The following is a 27,518-nucleotide window of genomic DNA, read 5'->3' on the forward strand; positions in this document are numbered from 1 at the left end:
GGAAGTAGATTGTGGGGTGGTTTGCCATAGAAAGAATAGCACTAATATTTTTTTGAGTTCCTACTTAATATACCAGAACTTGTGTAAGCCACATTACTTTTTATTATCTAATTTAATCCTCACAATAGCCAGAGGTACATAACTGAATCTTAGTAATTTTTCAAACTGGGATTTGAATATCAACCTGGTTGGCTCCAAAGCCCAAGTTCTCAACGATTACACCAAGTGCTTTAGCTTCTAATAGAATCACCTTCGAGGCCATGATAGAGTTGTTTCTAAGATAGTTGGCATTGTCTTTAGGATAAAATGTAAGTTCCTTACTGATGTACTATAGTTCTTTGAAATGTAAATCCTACCTTACCTGTCCAGACTTTTTTCTTATCACTACCTACCTTACTCCTTTCTCTGTATCGCTGATTGTTTGCAGCTTCCCAAACTTGCTGTGCTTTCCTGTTTCTGGCTGTTGTACATGCTATTCCTTCTGTCTAAAATGTGCCTTCTTTGCCCCATTTTGCCTAACTTGTTCCTTGTGCTTTAAAATTCAATTTAGTTAATCATCTTAGGAAAACCATCTCTATCTTTGAATCAAATGTGTTAGCGCCTTCTTTAGAACACCTTCCACCCGTATAGCAGTGACCACATATTGTATGTCATCTTCTTGTATGTCTCTTTTATGAATAATTTGAGCACATTTACAGTGTTTGATTCTTTAAAAAATTTGGTATCCTCTGCATTTAGCATTGGTCTTGTTCAGTGGTAGGTACTCAATAAATTTTTGTGGAATGAAGGAATATTTAAATGAACAAACTGATGTTTTAAAGTATGTCTTTCCTGTCTTGTTGAAATGCAGAGCCAGGCTTTCCAGGACTAAATCCTCCAATTCCTTGGGAACATGCACCACGTCCCCATTTCCCTCTTGTCCCAGCTTCGTGGCCTTATGGTTTGCATCAAAACTTCATGCATCAGGGAAATGCCAGATTTCAGCCCAACAAACCATTCTATACTCAAGGTACCGTTGCTTACAAATTCATTAACCGGCTGGGTGGGTTTAGTTCTGGGACAAGGAAGCTATGTGAAGGCCAGGAACAAGGAGCGAAATTTTATGCATTCGATAAACATTTATTGAGAGAGCATATTGTGTATCACACTGTGCTAGGTGCTTGTTGTTCAAGCAAGAATTAAGTAAAACCTGTATACCTAATGCACATTTTATTAGGAGAGCCAGACATGTAAAATAAACAAGGATAGGAGCTTAGAGGGAATCAGTTAATGTTATCCTAGCAGAGATATAATAGGAGATAGGGACACCAAGGATCAATTCACACAAGATTTTGACATTTGAACTAGATTGTGAAAGAGATACAGGATTTTTTTTTCCCTAGAGATTTTTTAGAGATTACAGGTGAAGAGAGTTCTTAGCTGAGGGAATAATATATGCAAAGTCAATGATATTTGTCTGGCATAAGGAGAAAAAAGAAAATAATAGGGCTAGAGTATAAAGTAAATGGGAAAGATGTGTAGGTGATGAGGTTAGAGAAGGTAGGCTGAGGCCATATTACGTAGAAGTTTTTGGGACTCAGTTTAGTAAATAGTGGGGATCTAATAGAAGTTTTGAATTGAGTAGTGACATAGATTCGTTCTGTTGAACTAAGACTTGAATGACATTAGAATTCGTTATATTTTGTTGGTGCTAATGTACCAATAATGGCTTTGATCTAAGTAATGAATATTATAAACTAAGGAATACTTGTAGCATTTTATCTAGCCTGCTTGCCTCAAAGGTATTTTAGTTCTAATAGGGAAAGTCTGAGTCTGGCCCTCAGCTCTTAGTTAACCTAGGAATTAAAAAACTAGAGTCAAAGTTATTACACTTAAACTAGGAGTTCAAGAAATTAAAGAAAGGCACTCAGTAAATGTTGACTGAATGAAATGATAACTTTAAGGGGAAATCCCTGGTACAGGTTTCAGACTTGATTCCATTTAAGCGTTCCTAAACTATCCCATGTACTGCTGGGACATCCCTGTACTGTAGAGTGGCAGAACATTGAGTATGGTGGGCTTATTCTTTTGAGTAAAGAACTGGGGTTGAGGAAAGTTACTTTTGGTCATACAAACCCTTTTAGGGCTCGGTGGGGTTGTGGGGGGAGTGGGAAGTTCTTCCCTGGTGAATTTGTTCCCCTTGTTTCCTCCCCTTCACTTCTCTTTTCTTTCACATACCTACATTTCCCTTCTGTCCTCCTCCTTCCCCTGCTAAATGTTTTTGACATGCTTTATCTCCTCTTTACTGTATAAATAGAAAAAAAGAACTAGCTACAAGTTAAATTCTAAGGGTTGTCAGTTAAATAGGCACAAGCCTTTCAGTTTCCTGTCTGTGTTGTGTCCAACAGACAGATGTGCCACCCGTCGGTGTAGAGAGCGTTGTCCCCACCCACCAAGAGGAAACGTGTCGGAGTAATGCGAGTCCATTTTCTTTCAGCTGGTCTACCGATGCACAGCAACCAGCCAATCCTGCTGTCTCAAGGGTATCCGTACCTCAATGTCAGTTACATTCAGCAGAAAAAGTGACATTTAATGGAAAGCAAAACAAATCAGGTCCTGATTTAAAATTTTAACACGTTTAGATAGCTTATTTAAATTCTAAGACTGTTTTTTAAGACTGTATTATTTGTATATAAATATGAACTATAGTTTTTACTAGTATCACCAAATTGAGTGATACAAATTTCATCTATTTTATTACCCTATTTTTAAGGGAATTTTATGTTTTGTTTAATCTTGATGAATTGTATAAAGAGAGAATTTAAAAATTACATTCTTTATTTTCTATTAGCTGTATTCATACTTTGGTTGCTTCAGACTTTATATATATTGTTCTTAAGAATTAGGAAAAACTTTCATGTGTTTTAAATTTGTCACTTCTATTCTTTACAGAACCTTGTAGTGCCAAAAACTTTTTAAAAGGTAAAAAAAAAAAAAAATAAAACTACAACGTGAAGATTCAGAATTTTTTTCTTTTACATTCTTGTATATTGAAAATACTCAAACTTGAACAGAAAGTTGTTTTTGTCTGTATTTGAAGTAATTCTATTTTAAGTTAATAAATCTTTTTGACAAGAGTCAAATTTGGTTAATTCACATGGTTGTTAGATCATGGAAATATAATGTAACAATTAGGACATTTGTTTTACTCTCCATGAATAGAGTATTCTAAATTACAGACTTAGTTTTAGAGATCAAGGATCTTTTTTTTGGTCTTTTATTTTACTGGATCTTCACAACACCCAATGAAGTTGACAGAAACATATGCTATCTCCATTCTATCATTGAGAAAACTGAGGTGCAAAACAATAAAGTGAAATCCAAGGTAGCACACTTTTATGTTGGAAAGAGAATTGAAACAGATCTTTTGAAGGAGAGTTTTTAAACGCTGAGACTGATACTGGCAATTAGAGTGGAGGAAAGATATTTCTTATTTACTGAGGTACCAGTATGTGCCAGGCTATCCATTTTGAATTCTTTTACTACCCAGAATGCACTCCTGCCAGGATGGTTTTTACCAATAATCACTGATTATAGTTGAAATTAAAACTTGTGTTGTTGGTGGTATTTTGGTACATTGAGGTTGAGGTCATTTTGTCTAAAATCCCCAGTTATATATTTGCCAGGGATTTTGGACTAAATGATCCTATAGATTTGGAAATCTGCAGAATAAGTAAATACAAATGTATTTTAAGGGCAGTGTATTATCTTTGTTCTGCTTTCTCAGATATGCATTACTTAAATAGGAGACTACCTGGGCTTTTGCCATATTTTCCAGCTTGGAAGATGCTTGAAATCTATTGCGGGAGGTTGAGGGCTTTCCTGCCATATTTGCAGTCCTGAAAAGGTATTTATTAAATGTTAAGATCAGGTGTATTTACTGTTCGTTTTTCATATTAAAACTTCATTATTTCTCAGAATCCTACTAGATGATGGAGTTCACTCATTTGTTTTTTTCATGAGATAGCTGGCCCAGTGTATATTTTTGTGTTAAAATATAGGCATACCTCGGAAGTCTTGCAGGTTAGGTCCTAGATCACTGCAATAAAGTATCACAATAAAGTGAGTCACACACCTTTTTTGATTTTCTCAGTGCATATTGAAGGTATGTTTATACTGTAGTTGATTAAGTGTGCAAGAATATACATCTTAAGTAAAACATTACTTTTATTGCTAAAAAAATGCTAACCATCAGCTGAGCTTCAGTGAGTTGTAGTCTTTTTGCTGGTGGAGGGTCTTGACTTGATGTAGATGAGTGCTGACTGATCAGGGTGGTGGTTGCTGAAGGTTGGGGTGGTTGTGGCAATTTCTTAAAATAAGACAGTGAAGTTTGCCACATTGATTGACTTTTCCTTTCACTTGAACACTTAGGGCCATTGTAGGGTCATAAATTAGCCTAATTTCAGTATTGTGTCTCAGGGAATAGGGAAGTCCAAGGAGAGGGAGACAAGGTAATGGCCAATCAGTAGAGCAGTCAGAATACACACATTTATTAAGTTTGCTGTCTTATATGGGCATGGTTTGTGGCACCCCAAACCACGGCACAGATCACTGTGACAAATATAATAATAAAAAAGTTTGAAATACTGCGAGAATTATCAAAATGTGATAGACACAAAGTTGTCAAATGCCATTAGACAAAAGGTACCAGTATACTTGCTCGATGCAGGGTTGTCATAAACCTTCAATTTATTAATGAGTTTTGGTTTGTTTTTTTCATCTGTGAAGGTGCAATAAAGTGAAGTGCAGGAGAACAAGGAATGCTGGTATGACTTGGAGCATTCAGGATTTTTTAAAAAAGTTAGTTTTCATATATTTAGTCTTGGAGAACAGATGATGAGGTGTACAGGATGTTCATTTTGCTGTTCTTTTGTCTAAATTGAAATTTTTACTGGAAAAAAATCTCCAAGAGACTGCCCCCAGCTCAGCCTTACTTTCTAAAGGAAGGCATTTTACCACCTGGCAAAAGGTACTTTTGGGGCAAAAGTAACCTAGGTTTTAATTATATGACAGTGTTCTACATAGTAACTTTCAGCATCTCACTTGTCCCTCCTTCAGCAATTACCAGTGCTCAATAAATGGCAAAACTGCACCAAGTGGAAAAATAGAATACTCTTGGTTTATAATTTATACAGTAGTATCTCAGTTTTAGAAGTTTGCAAACTTCTCATAGTTTTTGATTTTGAATTCAGATTCATTGTAGAGCAATTGAAGTGCCCAAATTATCAATTTTACAGAGTACACACACACACACGACATTTAAGATCATATTGTTTTGAAATGTTTTGTATAATGTTTAATGACATGGAGAGATTAATATTTTCATTGTCATTAAAGATTATTCAAAAGTATGAATATTAATAATGTACCATTTATTTTAGTCCCCTACAGATGGGACATTTCTGCTTTTTTCCTCCTATATAAAAAATATGTAAAGTGATGGGATAAAGCTATTTTTGTGTATATAATTCTAGTATGGTGAATTTATATATTTATATATGGGATTATTAGGTTAAAGGATACAAGTTCTAAGGTTCCTGCTATATATTACTAAATTGCCCTCCAGGAAAGTGGTTACCATTTTGTGGTCCCAACAAACAATATATAAAATGTGTTGGTAAGCTTATAAAATAGCTTTAAAGTCCAAACAATTCATTTTTTTCCCTTGTAAAGGATAATTTAAATGTGTGTAAGAAAGGAACATTAAAGAACAAAGTATAAAAACCACCCAAAAGTCCATCATCAACCAGAAATAAATACTATTAAGAGCTAATGAACTTCATTCGTTCCACCTCTCTCTTTTATTTATTTAAGTAATCTTTACACCCAACGTGGGGTTCAAACTCATGACTGAGATCAAGAGCCACACGCTCTTCCAACTGAGCCAGCCAGGCGTCTCTCTCCACCCCCAGCTATCTTTCTTAAACATATACATACCTACAAAGAGTTTTACAAAAGTGGGCTCATATGCTATATTTACTAAATATAGCAAATTAATTTTACTTGGATCTAACAAAAGAAAAAATGTGGAAGAAATGCTCAACTTTAAAAAAAGCTTTTTCTATGGTAGTTCTAAAAGATTCCTCTTAAAATTAAGGACAATTACAGAAAACATTAAAGAGGCTAGAGTTATTTTTTCCTAGTTCTCACATATGTTTTAATTAGAAACCAGGTATGACTCCTGTTATGAAAAATGAAATCAGCACACTTAACAGTTCCTCTACTTCTGGGTTATATTACTTCTTACATAGACAATGTTCACATATAAGTTGAGCCCTAAAATTATTTCCCATTATTTAGTCTTTAAAATGTTTGGTACCACTCCTTTTACTGCTTTTTTCGAAGTCCTTAATTTAATCTCTTGTTGGATAACTTCATTATCAGGCAGTTTTTTCCCAAGTGAATAGAATGCCTGTTCTCTTTACATTTTAAAGAAAACAGCTTTGCCTAGGTATGAAATTCCTGTCACTCTTTATTTTCCGCAGACCTCTAGAGCCTTTTGCTTCACTGCCTTATGAAGTTTGCTATGAGACCAGCCTGATTTCCCCCCCCCCCATTATATAGGACTTGATTTCTCTGCTTAGATGTCCCTATTAACCCTTTATGTCTTAAATTCATCAGGATATTTCTTGATTACTCTTTATTATTTCAAGAAAATTTTCTTGTATCTGGACATTTAATGTACTCAATTCTCTTCATTAGGAATGTGAATTATGCATATTTAGGATTTCAATTGTTTTATCTTTGTAGCTTTTAAGTTTATTATTTTCCATTTTTATTTCCTCTAGCCTATTTTCTCTATGCTTTATGTTTATTTTATACTCTATAGTATCTAATAAGGCTTTTATTTTTCAATTTTTCAAATCATTTTCTACTAAGCTTATTTCCCATCTCTTGCCTTTTAATACCATCTTTGAACTTGCATACTTTGCATTTTTGTTTGTTTGTTTGTTTTTAAGATTATTTATTTATTTATTTGACAGAGAGAGACACAGCGAGAGCAGGAACACAAGCAGGGGGAGTGGGAGAGGGAGAAGCAGGCTTCCCGCGGAGCAGGGAGCCCGATGTGGGACTCGATCCCAGGACTCTGGGATCATGACCTGAGCCGAAGGCGGACGCTTAACGACTGAGCCACCCAGGCGCCCCATTTTTTGTTTTTTTTTAAAAAGATTTTTATTTATTTGACAGAACATAGCTGGGGAGTGGTAGAGGGAGAAGCAGACTTTTCCTGCCTAGTAGAGAACCCGATGTGGGGCTCGATCCCAGGACTCTGGGATCATGACCTGAGCAGAAGGCAGACGCTTAACGACGACTGAGCCACCTATGCGCCCCTGATCATTCTTTTCTGACTAATGCTTATTTAACCTTAGGTCATACACAGGTCAATCTATATAATGGAAATAACAGAAAGGGGCTAGGGGAATGAGCTTTAAATTTAAAAGCTGGGTTGTTGGGGCGCCTGGGTGGCTCAGTCAGTTAAGCATCTGCCTTTGGCTCAGGTCATGATCCCAGGGTTCTGGGATCAAGTCCCGCATCTGGCTCTCTGCTCAGCGGGGAGTCTGCTTCTCCCACTCCCTCTGATCTCACTTTCGCTCCTTCTCAAATAAATAAAATCTTAAAAAAAAGTTGGGTTGTTATATTGGAAGACTTTCGCCAAATTAATTGTGGGTAGTGAAATAAATTTAGTGGTTTACATCCAATATTAAAAACATACTAGGGCGCCTGGGTGGCTCAGATGGTTAAGTGTCTGCCTTTGGCTCAGGTCATGATCCTGGAGTCCCGGGGTTGAGTCCCACATCAGGCTCCCTGCTTAGCAGGGAGTCTGCTTCTCCCTCTGACCCTCCTCCCTCTCCTGATCTCTGTCTCTCATTCTCTCTCTCTCAAATAAATAAATAAAATCTTAAAAAAAAAAAAAAACTTAAAAAAAATACAGGAAATATTTTGCATAAGGAATTTTTTTTTCCTGAAATTTGTTTCAACAGTTACAGACTATATGTTACAGAAGTAAAATATAAAATGTTCCTTAATATTGGCTAGTCAAAGTTACAAAGCTATAGTTCTAGAGCCTCATCTAGTTAGGCTAGCACATAGATGACAGAAATCGCTCTCAGCAAAATTTGTCCTTCAGCTCCATCTCCTCTGCAGTTCTGTAATTTACTACACCAATCTCTAGAGATGTTCAACATATCCCACTCAAGAACTCTTAGCTCTTTGAAATAATGAAAGAATAGGAACAACCTGCTTCCTGCAATAGGTTGGCTGTGTTACTAGAAATTTGGTTCAGATTTCACCATATACCTGAATAAGTACACATTAAGTTGATAGTTTGGGGAGGCTTATTTCTGTTATTAAAAGTTGTTCAGGTTTTTGGGGGGCAGGTTTTGAATTTTTGAATCTTATATTTTAAAGTGAATATTTTAACAATAATACTGGATGATAACTTGGTTGGTCTACAGGTCCTTAAGCCAGAAGGCATTTCTTTCCATCTAGATCACTTTGGTAAAGAAATAACTGCTAGGTCTCAATAACAAATATAGAGGTGCTTATATTTAATTCTTTTATTATTATTATTATTATTTTTATCTTTTTAAGATTTTATTTATTTGCGAGAGAGAGAGAGAATGAGAGACCGAGAGCATGAGAGGGAGGAGGGTCAGAGGGAGAAGCAGACCCCCCGCCGAGCAGGGAGCCCGATGCGGGACTCGATCCCGGGACTCCAGGATCATGACCTGAGCCGAAGGCAGTCGCTTAACCAACTGAGCCACCCAGGCGCCCGCTTATATTTAATTCTTAAAGGCAGTCCTATATATAGTTGTATAATGGATAACAATAGCTCTTATGGTCAACTTTTATTAGCTCAAGTATTATCAGGAATCACTGAAAAACATGAAATCTCAAATATCTCAAAATGCTTTAATATTGCAAAAGTCCTTCAGTTCAATAGCAAGCAAAAGAATAATTATCATATGACCAGATATAACTTCCCAAGAAACTGGATCCTATGAGGCAGTTGGTCTCCATAATTCTTGCTGAGTCCCGAGCTGCAGGAAGTCAAATCACTCCCCCTCCCCCATTCCTTTTTTTCACTTTTCCGTTTTTAGAGGAGGAAAGGTTAAGTACTGGTAGACTGAACTCTTCTAGCAAAGATCCCAGCACCCTCTTGATTATCAGTGCCCATGGACACTCTGCATTTCTTATTTTGCTTCTGAATCCTCAGACCCTTAGCTTCTTTGCCATACTGTCTCCTTTCTGAGTGGTTCATTTTCAGTTGGTTGATTGCAGTGCTTCCTCTCACCAGTGTTGAGTGTTGTCAATGATTCTGTTGTTGGCTTTTCTTACATAAACACTTTCTGGGCAATCCCATATAATTCTGCATATTCCACAGTTACCTAAATGTTGTCAGTTCAGGGTTAGATCACTATGTTCAACTCCAGTTCCTAACAACCTGGGCTTTACCTAGTTATACCATGGCAGCCTCTAATTACACTTTAGGATAAATTGAATGCATCACTTTTTACTACCAACACAACTTTGACCACATGCCCCTGTAGAGCCTGGCCTCTTCCTGCTGTATTTTGTAGCTCTATGAATGAATGGCACGATTTTCCAGCAATTCAGGTCAAAACCCCGAGTGGTATTAGATACTTGCCTCTTCTTTTCAATCTTGTTGCCCTACTGCTACCGACTATACTTGGATAATGTCAGTGCTTACAAGATAAAGGCTGCGCACCATAACCTAGAATTCAAGGCTCCTGGGGAAGAAGAAATATTGTATAAGAATGTTGTATAAAAGGTATTAAGCTTCAGTTTCATTGTTGAACTGTTCAATGCAATTGGATTAAATGATCCAGAGAAGGAAGTCTTACATTTGAATGCATTCTTTTCTTCTTACAAAGCTGCTGCTAACTCGTCAGTTTTCATGCTATTATTACTACATGGACATGTTGGGGGAGGGGAAAAACAGAGGTAATAGGTTTTACTGACTTGATTTTTGAGTGTAATAGCAGCAGCATAGATCTCAGGATTCTCAGAACAGTTACCATCATGGAGCAAAACAACTAAACTACAGGAAAATGGGTGTATAAAATTTAATAACAAAAAGGTCAACAGCCAGCCACATCCTGTCCTTGTCATTCATCCTCTCCACCCCTCAGATCCTTTCTACCCTTATAAATTTGAGTATAGTCAAGGTTGGTTACACAATGGGGTCCAAAGCAGCCCTTGGGAAGCACTATCCCTCAAATGCGAAGTATGACTCAAAGAGAGATACAAAACTCAGCACCTCTTTCATTTAAGAAAAAGAAAAGTGGAGAAATATGGTTAAAAAGACCTAAAATATTCTCATAGCTGCCTGGGGAGTAGATCTTAATCCTTCCACATAGATGCCTTCGGATCCACAGGTGGTCATTTGGACTAATACCAAACTGAGTCCATTACTCATTCCCTCTCCGGCTCTTCTTGTGGCTTTTCTTAGATCTGAAATGGTAACACATATAAACCATAATAAATTTAACAGCTGTTCAAGGAGCAAGGCAAGGACTTTTGAGGAAGACGGGGTATGCTGATACTGATGGGGATAGAGAGGATACCCAATATTCATTAAATGTACTTGGTGTTCTGTCTTAGAGCAACACTGAGATATTACTATCCGAAATTTACCACTGAGGAAATGATCTCTGAGAGGTTAAGAGTGCACCTGACAGTGTACAGCATATAGCAATAATTTCTAATTAAAGTTTATCAAATGAAAGTGGCTTGTCCAGTGTCACTCAACTCAACCACAGATCTCCTGAGACCAAAGCTGCAATCCTACAAGGAAAAAACAAAACACGAAACAGATACAGAATTCTAGTAATTCTCAGGGCAATGGGCCAGTTTTGTCCTATAAAAAAGGAAAATTCCTAAATATCCCCATCAAAACAAAAGTTCAGGTCTACCTTAGTTGTATGATTGGGACTTTAATTTCTGAATAAAGAAAAAATTCTTAAAGGTCAATCCATACCTTTCAGGAGACTTTGAGTGGCTCCTGTGTCTATGACTACGGTGATGACCTGGGAAAGAAAAGGCCACTGGATGAATGTTATTCTACCCACCTACTCCCCCACTATCATTTTCACTTCCCCCAATCCCTTTCATTGGTGTGATGTTTTTTTGGCTTATGCTAGACACACCTCTTAGATCTGAACTGTGTGTGTGTTTATGGGGGAGTGTCAGAAAAACTGAACCTACCTCAAAAGCATTCCAGGTTATGGCTAATTTTACAAACATCACATTGAGTATTTACCACTATGTAAGGTCTTATTCCTATAATTTCAGATGAAAAAAACTGGAAGCTCATCCTCCTTTCACCAAAGCTTGTAAGAGAAAGTGAAGATGTGAACTCTTAAATTTTCATATTCTCATTTCCTTTTCTTTTAAGCCATAATATAGCCAGGCTATTGTGCTGGAGGAGGCTAAGCACTTACTACATTTCTTTAAGACCACCAATAGCAAAAGGCCCAAATGCTATACCTGGGGACTTGGAGCGGGATCTGTGCCGTCTATCTCGAGATCTGCTGCGGTGACGTCTTGGGCTTTTGCTCCGATGCCTTTCTCGGCGAGGGGAGGGGCTGTGGAAATGATTGGTTAGATCCCTTTATCTGACATTGTACTCACCACAATAGCAGCACGCCCCCCTCCTTCCAAGGCCCTATCTTTCATTACAAATCAACCGAAGGCCTACCTCCTCCTTTTAGGAGACCGACTCCGCCTATACAGAAAGAAAAAAGGAAGAACCTTAGTAGGTGCACTGCACTTGTAGATTCCAAAAACTGCCCCAGTTCTTTACCCCTTTCTGTTATCCATGATTCTTTGTCCTGTAACCTTTTATTAGCACCCTCCTACTCTAAGTCTGGGATCGGTCATGTGACCTGCTTTGGTCAATGGCGTATTTGCAGATGTGATACCAACAGATACTGGAAGGAAATTTGATGATTGAGCTGGTGTGCTCTTGAATTCTGCCACTGCCCTGAGAACATGCCTAACCCAGCCTAGAATGAGATACACATACACAAAGAGAAGAGATGAGTTGCTCCAGTCATCCTCATTAAAAGCCATCCTATACTAGCCAGTATACAGTTGACCACAAAACAGGTGCATGAACTTAAACTGCCTATCCAAGCACAGCTTAAATCACTGACAGCAGACTAAATAAATGGTTATTGTCTGCCACGGACATTTTGCGGGTGGTTGTTTTATAGCAATTACTACATTGGGCAGACATTCTCCACAATCTGGACTTTTTCCTTCCCTGAAGTCCAAACTTCTATGCTACCATGCTTAAAGTCTCCCTGTAAGAGGCCAAAGACTAGGGCCTTACCTTCTGGGAGACCGGCTCCTACTCCTCCTATAGCGCAATGTGGGAGAACGACGGGGCTTGTCCAAGTCTCGGTAGCTTCTCCGGCGGTGATCAGGTGATGGTACTCTCTCCAACTGGAAAAGAAATGGACAGTAGGTCAGCGATGAGCACAGACTTACAGAGAACCATTTAGGGACAGTATATACACTCCCCTCCTTATCCTGTCCCAAATTCTACCTTCAAGTGACTTTAAACACAGTAAATACATAGATAACCCTAAGGACAACAAGAACTACCAAAAAAAAAACAACTGTTTCCAATAATCCCACCACTGTTCTAGTGTTGGTACCACTATTCTGGGACTATGTGAGAAGAGTGAGAGCTAAGTAATTATGCGTATCTCCTTAAGAAGCTAGATTTCCAATGTGAAAGATACAGATTTAAGATCAGTAAAATTAAGTTTAAAGTGTACTTTATTTATTTATTTATTTTTAAAGATTTTATTTATTTGACAGAGACACAGCGAGAGAGGGAACACCAGCAGGGGGAGTGGGAGAGGGAGAAGCAGGCTTCCTGCTGAGCAGGGAGCCCGATGCGGGGCTCGATCCCAGGACCCTGGGATCATGACCTGAGCCCAAGGCATACGCTTTACAACTGAGCCACCCAGGCGCCCCTAAAGTGTACTTTAATCTTTAAAATTTTCCTCTAGGTCTGCCAACTGTAAAGACCTAGAAACACTGACCAAACCATAGCAATGGGCATTTACAGTACCCAGATTATGGTATCTAAATACCATTTTCCCTATAAATGAAACCAAGGGCTCCCTGGAAAAATGACTAATTTCAGGTTGGGGGCAGAAGCTTACAAAACATGACCAGAACTTATCATATCAGAAGACAAGGCGCTGAGACCATGATGATTTTATCAGTCTCATGAGTCAAGTTGGGGGCCCCCCCCCACTGACCAAAGAGGGGACAATTTCAGCATCAACAAGGACTATGATGGTTTAAAACACATCCAATTTGCTTAAATCCATGAGTTTACAATGTTACCAAGGACAAAAGCTCATCACATTGGGAAGATACTGTGGAGTCAACTCATTTTAAAAACTGAAAAAGAGAAATAAATAATCCAATATTTATCTTTTCTATATCAACTGTACCTATGAAAAATTAAATACTGGGCGCCTGGATCGAGTCCCACATCGGGCTCCCTGCTCCGCGGGGAGCCTGCTCTCCCTCTCCCACTCCCGCTGCTTGTGTTCCTGCTCTCGCTATCTCTGTCTCTGTCAAATAAATAAATAAAATCTTTAAAAAAAAAAAATTAAATATTGATTTAGGAGACCTCTCTCTATAGCAGTGTTATAGGTAACAAATGATGAAAAAACAAAGAATATCGCCATTTTACAACCCCCTCAATGGGTCTAGGCAGAGATCATCTAGGCACAGTGGCTCCTAATACGACAAAAAGAAGATAGCCTGACTTTGCTCACCCTGGGGCAGGGGGTACACACCAGTACCTGTGAAGTAGTGTTGCTCTACTCCAAAGCCTACAAAAACCTCAAACCCAACTGAGCCTCCAGATCTAAGAATTAGTTTACAGAAGATACACAGGGACCATCGAACATGTTAAGTGACCTCACAGGGACACAATCAGAAAAATACATATTGAAAAATCTGTGTAGAATAATAATGACTTGATTTATGGACCTTGTTTGAATGCTAATTGAAACTTAAAAAATATAGGACAATTGGGGAAATGTGAATACTGAATATTTTTTAACTTCTTTCGAGTTTTATTTAAATTCTAGTTAGTTAACATACAGTGTAATTTTAGTTTCAACAGTGAATATTTGATACTAGAAATTACTGTTGATGTGGAGGTGACAGTGGTATGTATGGTTAGGCCTTTTCTGAAATATGGATGAAATATATGATGGCTGTGATCTGTGTCAAGAAAATTGGTGTGGGGACAATTTGGTATAGAGATATAAAAGAAGTAAAGAAGTATAGAGGCTAGACGATGGGCAAATGGAGACACATTCTCTCCACTTGGTAAGTGATTGAAATTTTCCATTATAAAAAGGAAAAACAGAATGCCTACTTTTGGTTCACTCACTACAAAAGAGCACCTCAGCCTTGCTTGCTTGGCTTTAAATTCATGAACTAACATTATGCTTCCTTTTGCACTCACCCTAAAGGGAGCCTACTGTCTCAGAGGTACACTTCCATTTACACTCAGTATCCATAAACCAGCACTTCTTATATTTCCCTCTAGATCCTTTCTGGATACATGTAATAGTTTCAGATCCTTCTTTTCTAACCATATTATCATATACTTTTCATAACAGTTCTAATGGCTGTCTAATAGTCTGTTGAGTTGATGACAGTTTACCTGACTGCTCCGACAGCTAGGTTGCTTTCAGCTTTTCAGCATTTTAACTAGTAAATAACATGAGCATGCAGTAGGTTTTTTTTCCCCCTAAACTAGGCCTACTCCTTAGGATAGGTTCAACTATGAACAGTATTATTTTTGTTCCAAGTATTTATTTTAATAGCTACCAACTGTGAATATTCAATTATAATGTCCCAATACTATGCAAAGGGCTTTATATATATCATCTGATTTATTACTCATAATAATCCTAAGAGAAAGGTATTATTCTCCTTGCTTTACAAAGGAAAAGACTGATATTAATTTGCACAAGATTATGGAGAGCTGAGATACCAATCAAAGTCTAACTCCAATGCCCATACTCTTAATGATAAATACTGTATTTTTTGGTTAAAGAAAGTTAAAAATTGAAAACAAAACAAGGAAGGACCATTCCCCCATCCCCTCCCCATAATTATCCCTCCTTCAACCCTTAAGCTCCCAGGTGCCTGACCTTCTCATCCTCCTCTTCCTCCTCTTCACTGGACTCCACATCATCCATGTCCTCTTCTAGAGCGCTGACCCGAGGCTCCAGCTGCTCAGCTTCCTCTAGCACATAACGTTTCTATAGAAAACATAATGAGAGTCAGGCGGCCTTGTTCTCTATGCCCTGAAGCCCCAACACTGGGCCTCTGGGATTGCCAGGAAAACTGGTGAGCAACAGCTGAGGCAGTATCATTTCAAAGACATGCTAGACAGTTCAAGATTTTCCGAAGGAATTTAACATACTTTTCATCTATACTCACTCTTACATCCCCCTGTAAATAGATCAATACAAAGTTGAAGGGAACAACTTCATTTTCTGTTGGCTCTATTCTCTGTAATCTTTTACTCTTAAGGTCACTAAAATATCAATCAGTATAGGTGTAGCCTTGAATAAAAATGGAGCTTCATCTACAAAGGCCAGTAAGTTCACAGTTGTAACTCTGGTGGCTGCTAGTTCCAAGACAGGTGTCAGAGCAAATCTACCCTAAGAGACCCACTGAGGCCCAGCCCAGTTTGGGGGATGAAGAGTGCCTTGGGTCCTGGTATGGAGTAGCACCAGCTCTACTTGACCTGGGATTTAGGGAACTGTCTAGTAGAGTCATGCATTTTGAACCAAGTACAGGATATAAACAATCCATCTCCTGGTTCCATTTTCTTTTGAGATGTGGCTTCGCTGGCTTACTGCATGATTAAGGACCTGCAAGGCAAAGAGGAGTTCAAAAATGCCAAATGGGGACTGGCTGGGTCATGAGATCCCTTATCATTTTCTTGTGCCCAAGACATAAAAAATGTTGGACAGCCCTAGAATAAATAGTAACATTTAGCTTAGATCTCAGTCATCCCTAACAAAATTCTATAAAGGTTGGGAAAATGAGACAAAGATGCTGCTCTGTAAAGTCAATCCCTCATTAAAGAGCTCCTTGGAAAAAGGCTCTCCAGTTACAGGATCACCAGTTTGGGATCTAGGACTGCATCAGACAGGGCATCCCAAATTCCTAATGCTCACCAGACTCAGAAGTGACCAAAATCAATATATTAATTCATAGTATTTGTGTTTGATGAAATTAGAATTCATTTCAGAGCAGCTCCTTGCCAATGTCAGGGCACTGAAGTCCTTAATAAGAACAGCATTAGAACAGGGGCGCCTGGGTGGCTCAGTCTGTTAAGTGACTGCCTTCGGCTCAGGTCATGATCCTGGAGTCCCTGGATCGAGTCCCGCATCGGGCTCCCTGCTCAGTGGGGAGTCTGTTTCTCCCTCTGACCCTCCCCCCTCTCATGTGCTCTCTCTCTCTCTCATTCTGTCTCAAATAAATAAATAAAATCTTAAAAAAAAACAAACCAAAAAACAGCATTAGAGCAGAAGGGAAGTCTCACTTCATTTAGGACACAAAGAGGCCCACAACAGACCACACTTCTTGGTGATAAAATATACATCAGTCAGATTTCAATTTCTCAGTAAGGCATGTTTTACGGTCTTCTAGACTCTACGAAGACCATCTTATTTACACCAATAGGCTTGCTTAAAGCTGAATGGGCTTATGAACCCTTAGCTACAAACTGATTGCACTTCAAAATAATCCATTTCTTAGAGCATTTTTAAAAATGAGAGCAGCTAGTAATAATGATAGTTAACATAACCATAATGAAGTGTGAAAATTGGGCCCTGAAAGCAGATTTTCAGTTTTGAAATCTTACTCTCTTCACTACACAGTGTACAGTAGCCAATAAAGAATAGGAAAGATATACCACACTCATTTTCAGGATTTTTATTTTATAGATTCTTATAACTGGGTCAATGTGGAGAAGAGTTGATTCATTGCATTTAAATGTGAGCACTCATGTCCCAACTACTTTTTATTCGGTTGATTTGCTGCCTCCTCTGAACCATTTATCAGATATCTTTTTTTTTTTTTTAAGACTCAGATATCTGCAATTCATTCTATTCCCTACTTTGAAATAATTATCATGCAATATATATTACTATGCTGAGTGAAGGAAAAAAAAAGAAAGCATGTATTGTATTAATTCCAAAACACATCTATTATGACAGACAGCATATCAATGGTTGCTTAGGGGTGAGAGAGGAGGGAAGGAAGGGATTACACAGAAGGAAAAAAGGGAACTTTGGGGGTGGTATGTTCACTATTCTTGACTGTGACAGTTTTAAGGGTGTATACATATGGCAAAACTTACCAAACTGCACACTTAATATGTAGTTTATGTCAATTATACCTTAATAAAGCCATTTAAAAGAAAAAAAAAAAAACCTTTGTTCAAATGAAATCTCACTCTCAAGCCCAATATGTAATTTAGAGAAAAAAGGAGCTACTCTGGTTGGAATATGTGGGGCTGTCTCCTCTTACTCCTCTCAGCAGCCTTAAAACAGTCCCACAGAGTAGTTTAAAGACCACTGGAGTAGCCTAATTTCCCCATTTTATAGATGGGAAAATAAAACCAGGTTCCATAGCTAGTCAGCTTTAACAAGAGAAACTTAATCTCTTAATTCCCTGCGCTTCATCATCTCTCCATTATAGATCATTCCCTTTCTCTTTAGGCAACCTACTGTATCTGTTTTCCCTTTGTATTTTATTAACAGTAGTTCTAAAATAATACTCTGCAAAACCCATTCCTGAAAGGTGCTTCATGGATAATCATTTATCACTAGGAAAAGGAGCAGGGTTATAAAGGTGACATTTAAGGGGTTAAGATCTCAGTCTACCAGTCCTGACCCTCCTTTTATCTGTTTTACATCCTACAATTTCCTTCATATATCATTTTAAAGAAGAAAGTCTTCCTGTTTTACTCACTTTTAAAGCCCTACCCTTCAAATACTTTATGTTTTCCTCTCCCAATCCCCTTTTTCATACATATGAAGACTAGTTATTAAGATAAGGACCCCTGAGATCCATGGGCTTCAGTGTCTTACTGTGTATGTGTACCTGTCTGTCTCCCTTGTCTTGGGGAGAGAAGGGCAACTCTGATAAGAGACGTCTCCTTTATCTCTTACCTGTAGCCGGGGTAGAATGATATCACAGACTCTCTCACTGTGCAGCAGTTCATCAATAAACTCATCCACATGCATCAGTTCAAACTCTGAAAGAACAATCATAAGCTCAGGCAACTTGGAAATAAATTTATATAGCCAACAAGTAAAAGAAGTGTAAGACTATACGTAAAATATCTATATGTAAAAAGTACTTGGTATACAAAGTGTGAATCCTCTGCAGCCTCCCTTCCCTGCACATTTACTAGTAAAGCCATTCAGTGTGGCAGTTACAGAGAAGGGATTATTGACAGACCTGAGCTCAAACTACAGCCATTCATAGCCTTGTCATCATCACTTCATTCATTCAGCTCACCTTTACTGAGGCCATCTATGTGCCAGGCCTCTTCCTGGAGCTGGGGATAAAGGGATGAATGAAGCTGTCCCAATTAGCAGGAGACACAACACAAAAGCAAGCACAAACAGTTCTGAATTGTATAGGGGTGATGTTCTTTTTTTTTTTTTTTTTTTAAGATTTTATTAGCACACAGGAGAGAGCATGAGCGGGGGGAGGGGTAGAGAGAGAGGGAGAAGCAAACTCCTTGCTGAGCAGGGAGCCTGATGCAGGACTTGATCCCAGGACCCAGGGATCATGACCTGAGCTGAAAGCAGACGCTTAACCGACTGAGCCACCCAGGTGCCCAGGGGTGATGTTCTTGAACAGATCATATAACTCAAGTACAATTTCTCATGTGAACCATGTTTCTAAATATAGAGCATATATCTTATATGGTAAATAAAGTAATAGCTTTCCAGAATTTTTATTTTTATTTTTTTTTTAAAAGATTTTATTTATTTATTTGAGACAGAGAGAATGAGAGAGAGAGCACATGAGAGGGGGGAGGGTCAGAGGGAGAAGCAGGCTCCCTGCCGAGCAGGGAGCCCGATGCGGGACTCGATCCAGGGACTCCAGGATCATGACCTGAGCCGAAGGCAGTCGCTTAACCAACTGAGCCACCCAGGCGCCCTTTCCAGAATTTTTAAAGTAAACCTTAGTTCAGTGGTTCTCAAACAGGGGTTAACTTTGCCACCCACAACTAGTGGGGATGCTACTGTCATCTAGTGGGTAGAGGCGAGGGATACAGCTAAATATCCTACAATGAGCTGGACAGCTTCCCACAACAAAGAATCATCTGGATCAAACTGTCAATAGGTTGAAAAACCCCATCTTAGTTTAACATAATATAAACATAAATAAGGAATTCCATGATGCCCATGACCATCTTGTTCACCATGTTATTTCCAGTACAAAGGACAGTACCTGGCATGACACTGGCACTTAATTATTTATTAATCAATAAACTAGTAAGTTAATAAAAATTTACAGTAAAATACCAAATTCTTGACTTTCTACTGCTTAATGTTACATGTAGAGGTAAAAGGCAAATGTTACTAATCTTCTGTTACGACACTAAGTGAGAAGAAAAAGGTTTTTATTGCATTACCCTGAATCCCCCTCTACCACAAAAAAATAGCTTTGTAAAATGTATGGAGCTGCCCCCTTTGGATATACTTTATTTTTCAGTGGGATTCCTACGTAAGTATGAGTACACTTAATCTATACTGCAGTGTGAAGTATAGTGTTAGAGAAGAGGCCATTAAAAATAATTGTGGGGGCGCCTGGGTGGCTCAGTTGGTTAAGCGACTGCCTTCGGCTCAGGTCATGATCCTGGAGTCCCGGGATCGAGTCCCACATCGGGCTCCCTGCTCAGCAGGGAGTCTGCTTCTCCCTCTGACCCTCCTCCCTCTCATGCTCTCTGTCTCTCATTCTCTCTCTCGCAAATAAATAAAATCTTAAAAAAAAAATAAAAATAAAAATAATTGTGATGGGGCACCTGGGTGGCTCAGTCGTTAAGCATCTGCCTTCGGCTCAGGTCATGATCCCAGGGTCCTGGGATCGAGTCCCACATCAGGCTCCCTGCTCGGCAGGAAGCCTGCTTCTCGCTCTCCCACTCCCCCTGCTTGTGTTCCTGCTCTCGCTATCTCTCTGTCAAATAAATAAATAAAATCTTAAAAAAAAAAAAATTAAAAAATAAATAAATAAAAATAATTGTGATGATGTAACATACAGAAAACTTTGTGAGGTTTGGGGAATGTTTTTTCAGAGGTCATTCTGGAGGTAGGTCATATGGGATGGAGCACATGTGGAGGGAGCACATGAGGCAAGGCTGGGACTGACATAAGATGCAGTTGGAGGGGCGCCTGGGTGGTTCAGTCGTTAAGCGTCTGCCTTCGGCTCAGGTCATGATCCCGGGGTCCTGGGATCGAGCCCCGCATTGGGCTCCCTGCTAAGCAGGGAGTCTGCTTCTCCCTCTCCCACTCCCCCTGCTTGTGTTCCCTCTCTGTGAAATAAATAAATAAAAAATCTTAAAAAAAAAAAAGATACAGTTGGAAAGGTAGGTAGACTGGGTAAGGCCAAAAGGAAGCTAGGAGTCTAATGGAGTACTCCATGCAGGAGGTGGAGAAACTGAAATGAAGACAGTAACAACAAGGATGAAGAGCATTCACAATGTATGTTACAATGTGAAAGTAGAGATATTGGTGAACTGGTTCAGGGAGGAAGGTCCAAACACTTGGTACCATACTCACCCCCATTTCGGTTCTGGCTCTTGATTTTTCGATAGTCGTTGTAGAGAGGCTCTAAGTACTTGTAGCAATCAATTGCAGTGCCTGTCAGCCTCATGTAAAGTGCTCCCAACATACGGACATATCTGACAAATAGAGAACAGTGAAACAATAGGCCATCCTAAAAAGTTCTTAATCTTGAGTTTCACACCTGGCTTTTCTCAGGACAGTAGTGGATGTTCAAGTTCTTTCTCTTCTTTGGCAGATGAAAGAACTGCAATTTTAGAGGCAACATGGGGCAGCAGAAGGGTAAAATATGAAGACCTGGTTACAAGTTCCCATTCTATCACTTACTGGCTACAGGAACTTGGGACATGTTGATCAACTTTCAAAGTCTATTATATCATTTATAACATGAAGACAGAATCTATTTACCTCATAGGATTACTGTAAGAATCAAATGAGATACCGAATTTAACAATAAACTATATGTTTACTAAAAATACAAGAAATAATATATATATAGAGATGTGAATATATAAATTGTTGCTAGGTAGCACAGAGTACTGGTTCTGGAAAAAAGTCAAAGTCCTCTGGGTTACAATTCTGATTCCATTACTTACTGGCTTTGTTACATTAGGCAAATTACTTGCTTTCTCAATCCTTGTAAAATGGAGATAATAGTGCCTAATTTGCTGGCTTGGTTTATTTAGTGAGAAACGTGTGTAAAGTGCTAAGCATAGCATACAGCACATATAAGTGCCTAATAAAAGCTATTTTCTAGCTGTTAATGTTTTGTAAGATTCCTTTTTCTTTTCTCCTATATCCGACTACCCACTCAAATTCTTCACTTGGAATAACTAGTAGGCATTTGAAACTCAACAGTTTCTTTATATGACAAACAGAATGGAGTAGAAAAGAATCTGAACACTGAAGCCAGCTTTGCCATTTACTAGCTGTTTGACCTTGAAATTAATCTGTCCCTAAGTTTCCTCCCCTGTGTAACAGGGATAATAATTTTGCAGGGTTAGGGCGCCTGGGTGGCGCAGTCGTTAAGCGTCTGCCTTCGGCTCAGGTCATGATCCCAGGGTCCTGGGATCGAGCCCGGCATCGGGCTCCCTGCTCCGTGGGAAGCCTGCTTCTCCTTCTCCCACTCCCCCTGCTTGTGTTCCCTCTCTCGCTGTGTCTCTCTGTCAAATAAATAAATAAATTCTTAAAAAAAAAATTTTTTTTGCAGGATTGTCGTTAAGGTTAAATAAATTATTATATGTAAATGCCTTAGAGGGTGGCATATAATAAGCTACTATATCTGTCTCCTACACTTGTCTGTGAACTCCTTGAGAATGAATAAAATAATATGAGCAGCTGATATTTTGGGGGTATTTACCATGCAACAGGCACTGTGTTGTGAGATATACAGCACTATCTTCTTTAACCGTCACATCAGTCTTGAATTGGTATCATCATCTCCATTTTACAAGTAAAGAAAGTAAAGCTCACAAAATGTAGTAACTTCTCCAAGGTCACAATAAGTCTGAACTTGACTAGACATGAGTCTGGACATGAACTTCCATATACACCAAAGTTTTCCCGCTTATCTAACCACATTATGTAGTTTTCTTCATCTTTGAGCATCCAGTGCTACCAACATACGAGGTACTCACTTCTGCTTGATATATGTTCAGTGAATTTGTGAAATGCTTTTTGGGCACGAGGGGTAGTTACCAGGGCTGAGAATGTGAAGGAGAAGATCAATATAATCAGAACAGACAAAATAACAAGATACACTGCTTTCACTCCTCTTAACCAAAGCCAAATTCCGGACCACTGAAATTGAAGCTTTTATATTAGCGAGTCAACATTTCACTCACTTGAAATCTTCATTTTTGATAAACTCTACAATGATATCCTTCTCAGGTTGAATTTGAAGCATCTTCAAGGTCAAACACAGAAAGGGAGTTGGCTTTATGTTGCCACCATAGACACCACCCACAAACCTCAACTCCATGGCTTTATCGACTACAAGTTCAGCTAAAAAAAAGCAAAAACAAAAACAAAGTGGCATCTCAGACATATTAGGAGCAAGCTTTTCCCAGTTTGAAGTGGAGATAAGCTAGTTCAAGGTTTGGTGCTCCTGAATACTAATTGACAGTTTAATATGAGAAGAACAATTGTGTATTAATAGTAAAAATAATAATAGCAGCCAATATACACTGAAAGGTGACTATATGCCAGGTACTCTGCTAAGCATGTCATACTATCTCATTTAATCTTCACAATTAGCCATGAAGTTCCTGCACTGAGGCTGTTTTCAGCTAAGGAAAATGAAGGCTAAGAAAGGTTAAGTGACTTGCTCAGGGTCCACAGCCAGAGGAGCAAGCCTGGATTTACATGTAAGCAGTCTTAACTTCAGAGTCCATGCCTGTCACCATTATGTTTGGAGAAAAACAGCCAGATTCTGAGTGAAAAGAAACAGTAACAGCAAAGGAATCAATAGCTACATACCCTTGAGCAAATGTTATCTACAGAATGGGGATAATAACCTTCCACAATTGTTTTCAAAAGCAAACACTAGCTGTGTGAACTCTAGGGCAAGTCATTTTACCTTACTTCTTTTTTAGACTATCAGTACAAATCTGAATAATAAAGGTACAAAGTTTCAGGGCTATAGTGAGAGTCAAACTTATAGCCAGGTGCTAAATACTGGAGATGTAGGTAGAGGGATAAAGGACAAAATAACTACACTTACAGAGTTTACAGACTGGCAAGGCAGAAAGCATTGAAAAATAATTGAAAGTGTGATGAATAGTTGAAATAAGATGCAGAATGCAATACAATTATACAACAAGGGAACATAATCTAGCATTGGAGGGAAAAGGTCATGAGTTCACTTTTGGACATACTGAGTTGGCATGTCTTGGAATTAGAGATTTAGATCTCAGAGAGAGACCTGGGCTGGAGAGAGAAATCAAGGCATCTACATATAAGATGTAACTGTAGTGTGGAGATCATCCAAGGAGAGGACTGTATGTAATGAGAAAAGGTCCCAAAATTTATCCAAAATTTAACAGTGACTCAGAGAGAAACAATATGACGTGTCCATGGACACACAGTGGTGGTGGCAACAACAATGGCACAGAGTAGTTAACAGTGGTAACAACTAGCACCACCACAACTGCTGAATGCATCTTAAAATATATACCTGTAACCATACCAAATACTTTTTATACATTATTGCATTTAATCCTTAGAGCAACCCTTTGGGGTGGGCATTATGATACTCGTTTTACAGTAGAGGACGACATGGTTCACTGGGGTAAAAGAGCTACTAAAATGAGAAGCCAGAAATCAAAGATTTAAAGACTACCTGGAAGCCTTCTCTGAAGGACTGGTATTTGTATTAGGACCCGAACGTGGAAATAGTGCAAATGGTCCAGATTTAGGGATAGTAATACCCTGAATTGGGTTTCAGGTATGTTAAAGTTCCTTTGAGAACTTCAGACTCCCTGAGCTTAACAGTGTTTGAGGACTCAGCAGATTGTATTAAACATGGTAACACCCAGAGAACCCAACACAGACACCCTTCGGAATAAGGCTGTAGCAGATTCATGTGTCCCCAAAGCCCAACACAAAACTAGGCACATAGTAGGTGCTCAAATTTTTCTGAATGACTGACACATTCCCCTCCAGTCTCACGCCCGGGGACCAGTCCCACCGACGCCCAGTCAGGAGAACTGGGCTACAAGGCGGCGGGAGGGGGTCCGCGCGCTGCCGCTCACCCGTCAGTCCAAAGCACTCCTCTTTCCAGTACTTGGACTCATAGATTCGCGTCCGAATTATCTTCTCCACCAGATACTGAGGATTGGTGCCGTGGATACTGTGCGCATCCTTCACGGTACGGTTCGCCATTTTAGAACGCCTTCAATTCTATTTCCGTCGGGTCCTTTAATGCGTCACATCCAGGTTAAAAAAAAAAATCTGAGAGGGACGGCGAAGGATGGAGGAAGTCTCTCTAAAGAGCTCAGGCCACCATCTTGGTACCCGGAATGCGGCAAGGAAAGGAACTTCTTCCGCGAACTGCGTCGCCGACCGAATCAATGATGGCCGCTACACGTTGGCGGACGTACGACGTGCATCCCCTCCTGGGTGGGCGGGGCCGTGGGGACAGCCTGGGGGCGGAGCCACGACGTTTGGCGCGAAAATTTCTTTTCCCCACCTTCTTTCCTAGCTCGGCGCCCGCTTTGGCTCCGGCGTGCGGCCAGTGGCTGTAAGAGGAGTCCAGCTGGGACAGGTTAGAGTTGCTGCGGCTCCACGAACTCTTGGAGCTGAGACGGTGGGAACAGAGGGCTTCGGCGCCCGGTGAGTGTGGCATTCCGGGGCTGGAGGGGGATCTCGGCCGGGGAGACTGGAGAAGTTCTCTGTGGACTCAGTCATTGATTCATTCAGCAGACTATTTGCAAAGCGCCTGTTAAGTACCACTGTTCTAAGCCCATTAGGAGCATTTTTCTTTTCCACATCCCGATTTGTAAAAGGCTTCCCGCTCCGCCAGGGACTGAGAGTTTGCAGGTGGGGAAACCGGAAGCCAACAGCAAAGAAGCGTGAGCCTTCTTGCCCTCAGCGCCCTGAGAATCTCATTAATGATCCTAACCATCCCTATTTGCTTTGCCCTTGGGAAGCTTTTCCATCTTTTCCTTCTTTGAGGCGTCGTGAACCAAGCACCACAGGGAAGGCAGAACAGCATAAGTTATTACCCCATTTTACGGATGTAACAATTGAGCCCAGAGAGCCTTATCTAGGTCGCTTTTTGTGAATAAGAGGCCTGGCTCCCGCCCAAGCTTCCCGCCCCAGGTGAGCTGCTCTTAACTGCGGGACTCTCATCCACCTTTCTAGGAGCGAATGGCATGTCTTCTACTTCCTTTAGTCTAACCCCAGAGTAGAAGCGCCTTCTGATTTTCATAGTTGGAAAAAGCACTGGACTTAGAAGCATGAGATGTGAGATTCTTATCCTGGGCCACGAAACTGCGATGCTAAGATATGTCAGTTTTCGATTTTAGTAGTCTGTAAAAATGGTACCCTCTTCCCTGCTCTTAATTGGGTACTTGTGAATGCCAGCGGAGGTTTCTGATGTGAGAGCACGGTTTACCAAGTCTTTCTGCAACCGTTTTTAACGAGACAGAGGGCAATATGTGAATGTTAAAAGGCTTATGAATTCCCTGAAATTAAGTGCAAAATTTTGTGTGAATTGTATGCGAGTTTCCCAACATTCCTCAAATTTTTTTTTTTTAAAGATCCACTGTCTCTTACAAATAAATGCAAGGGATTAAGGGAGTGAGGAAGTGAATTTGCCATTTTGCATTTTCTCACTTAATCCAAGAATAGTGCGTGGCATACAGTGGGTGATTAATATATATTGGTTGAATAAAAGGAAGATTCTATTATTATATCCATTTTGTGGGTAAGGAAATTGAGGTCCATTTGATTTCCCAGTTAGTGGCTGGGAAGCCTGGCTTACTGTAGTAAGCTCACCAGAAGCAAGTTCTCTCAGGCATATATTAACATTATCCGCTTTCACGCAGGTGTTGTAAGGTTTAGAGTCATTGGAATCCCGGCTGGTCAGGGTTCGAATTAAGGCTGTACCATCTTGTGTAACATTGGGACAAGTTAATCATTTTGAAGTGCTAATAGCACTTACCTTTCATTTAGCAAATATTTATTTTTTATTTTTTTTAAAGATTTTATTTATTTGAGACAGAGAGAATGAGATAGAGAGAGCATGAGAGGGAGGAGGGCAGAGGGAGAAGCAGACCCCCAGCTGAGCAGGGAGCCCGATGCGGGACTCGATCCCGGGACTCCAGGATCATGACCTGAGCCTAAGGCAGTCGCTTAACCGACTGAGCCACCCAGGCGCCCAGCAAATATTTATTATTGAGAGGTGTTGTGCACTTAGTATGTACTAGCATTGTACTAGGATTATTTTGAGGATTAAATGAGATAAATGTATAGAGTTTTGGCTCCACCTTCTGTCGTATTGACTCAATACATACCTGCTATCATTTTTACCGCAACTCCCTTATATTTTCCTTGGGTGTGGCACCCTGCACTGGGTGGTGTGTATGTTCCAGAGTTCTGGTATCTGCAACAATTAAGAGCCTGTGGTGGTTATCTCCTAGGAGCCAAAGCCTTTGCTCCACCAAGTCAGGCCTGCCTTTCCACCCCATTCATCGTCCCTCTTGGGTAATCTCTCTGCTAATGGTGGGTGAGATGAAATGCTGGGTCGAAGGTAAGAAAGTGGAGTAACAGTACAAAGAGGCTTGACATCCTTATGCTGCCTCTGTGGAAGGATTCTTGATTAATTTTTTGAACTTTTCATTGAAAAATAACTATACCGACACGTGCACTTACCATAAATGTACAGGTCAAGGAATTTTCTCCAAGAGAACATAACTGTGTAACCAGCTTCCAGATCAAGAAACTTGACCAGCATCCCAGAAACATGTCCCTTCCCCACTGTGTTCTCTTTCAGTCACTTAGGTTACCTTCTGTTCTGACTTATAACACCATGGGTTACTTTTAACCTATTTTTAAGCTTTATATGAAAGAAATCAATATAGTATG

General features: G+C 39.6%; 3 protein-coding genes across 13 annotated transcripts in view; 2 read left to right on the forward strand and 1 right to left on the reverse strand.

The window, feature by feature from the left end:
* Window positions 1-4,209, forward strand: part of TUT4 (terminal uridylyl transferase 4) — a 125,683-nt gene extending 121,474 nt beyond the window's left edge. For 5 of the 10 annotated variants that reach the window (XM_035018543.1, XM_035018547.1, XM_035018544.1 and 2 more), the window contains 2 exons: window positions 851-1,009; window positions 2,477-4,209. In XM_035018543.1, the coding sequence (XP_034874434.1) occupies window positions 851-1,009; window positions 2,477-2,565 (248 nt within the window). In that variant the 3' untranslated portion in view covers window positions 2,566-4,209. Of the gene's footprint in view, window positions 1-850; window positions 1,010-2,387 lie in introns of all 10 variants that reach the window. The other 5 variants (XM_035018548.1, XM_035018549.1, XM_035018551.1 and 2 more) reach the window with 2 other exon arrangements.
* Window positions 4,210-8,933: 4,724 nt separating this feature from the next.
* Window positions 8,934-24,906, reverse strand: PRPF38A (pre-mRNA processing factor 38A). Its single transcript, XM_035018556.1, has 10 exons — window positions 24,683-24,906; window positions 22,775-22,934; window positions 20,928-21,049; window positions 18,303-18,388; window positions 15,264-15,374; window positions 12,398-12,510; window positions 11,762-11,788; window positions 11,551-11,648; window positions 11,042-11,090; window positions 8,934-10,515 (listed from the first exon to the last, which is right to left on the reverse strand). Exons 1-10 carry the CDS (start codon window positions 24,810-24,812, stop codon window positions 10,473-10,475), a joined length of 939 nt encoding a protein of 312 aa, XP_034874447.1. The 5' UTR covers window positions 24,813-24,906; the 3' UTR covers window positions 8,934-10,472.
* Window positions 24,907-24,936: 30 nt separating this feature from the next.
* Window positions 24,937-27,518, forward strand: part of ORC1 (origin recognition complex subunit 1) — a 31,689-nt gene continuing 29,107 nt past the window's right edge. The window contains exons 1-2 of one of the 2 annotated variants that reach the window (XM_035018555.1): window positions 24,937-25,026; window positions 25,132-25,262. The gene's annotated coding sequence lies outside the window, so the exon portion shown is untranslated. Of the gene's footprint in view, window positions 25,263-27,518 lie in introns of both variants that reach the window. The other variant, XM_035018554.1, reaches the window with a different exon arrangement.

This window comes from Mirounga leonina, unplaced genomic scaffold, assembly GCF_011800145.1.
Source record: "Mirounga leonina isolate KUSES-001 unplaced genomic scaffold, KU_Mleo_1.0 Mir_173, whole genome shotgun sequence".
NCBI lineage: Eukaryota > Metazoa > Chordata > Mammalia > Carnivora > Phocidae > Mirounga > Mirounga leonina.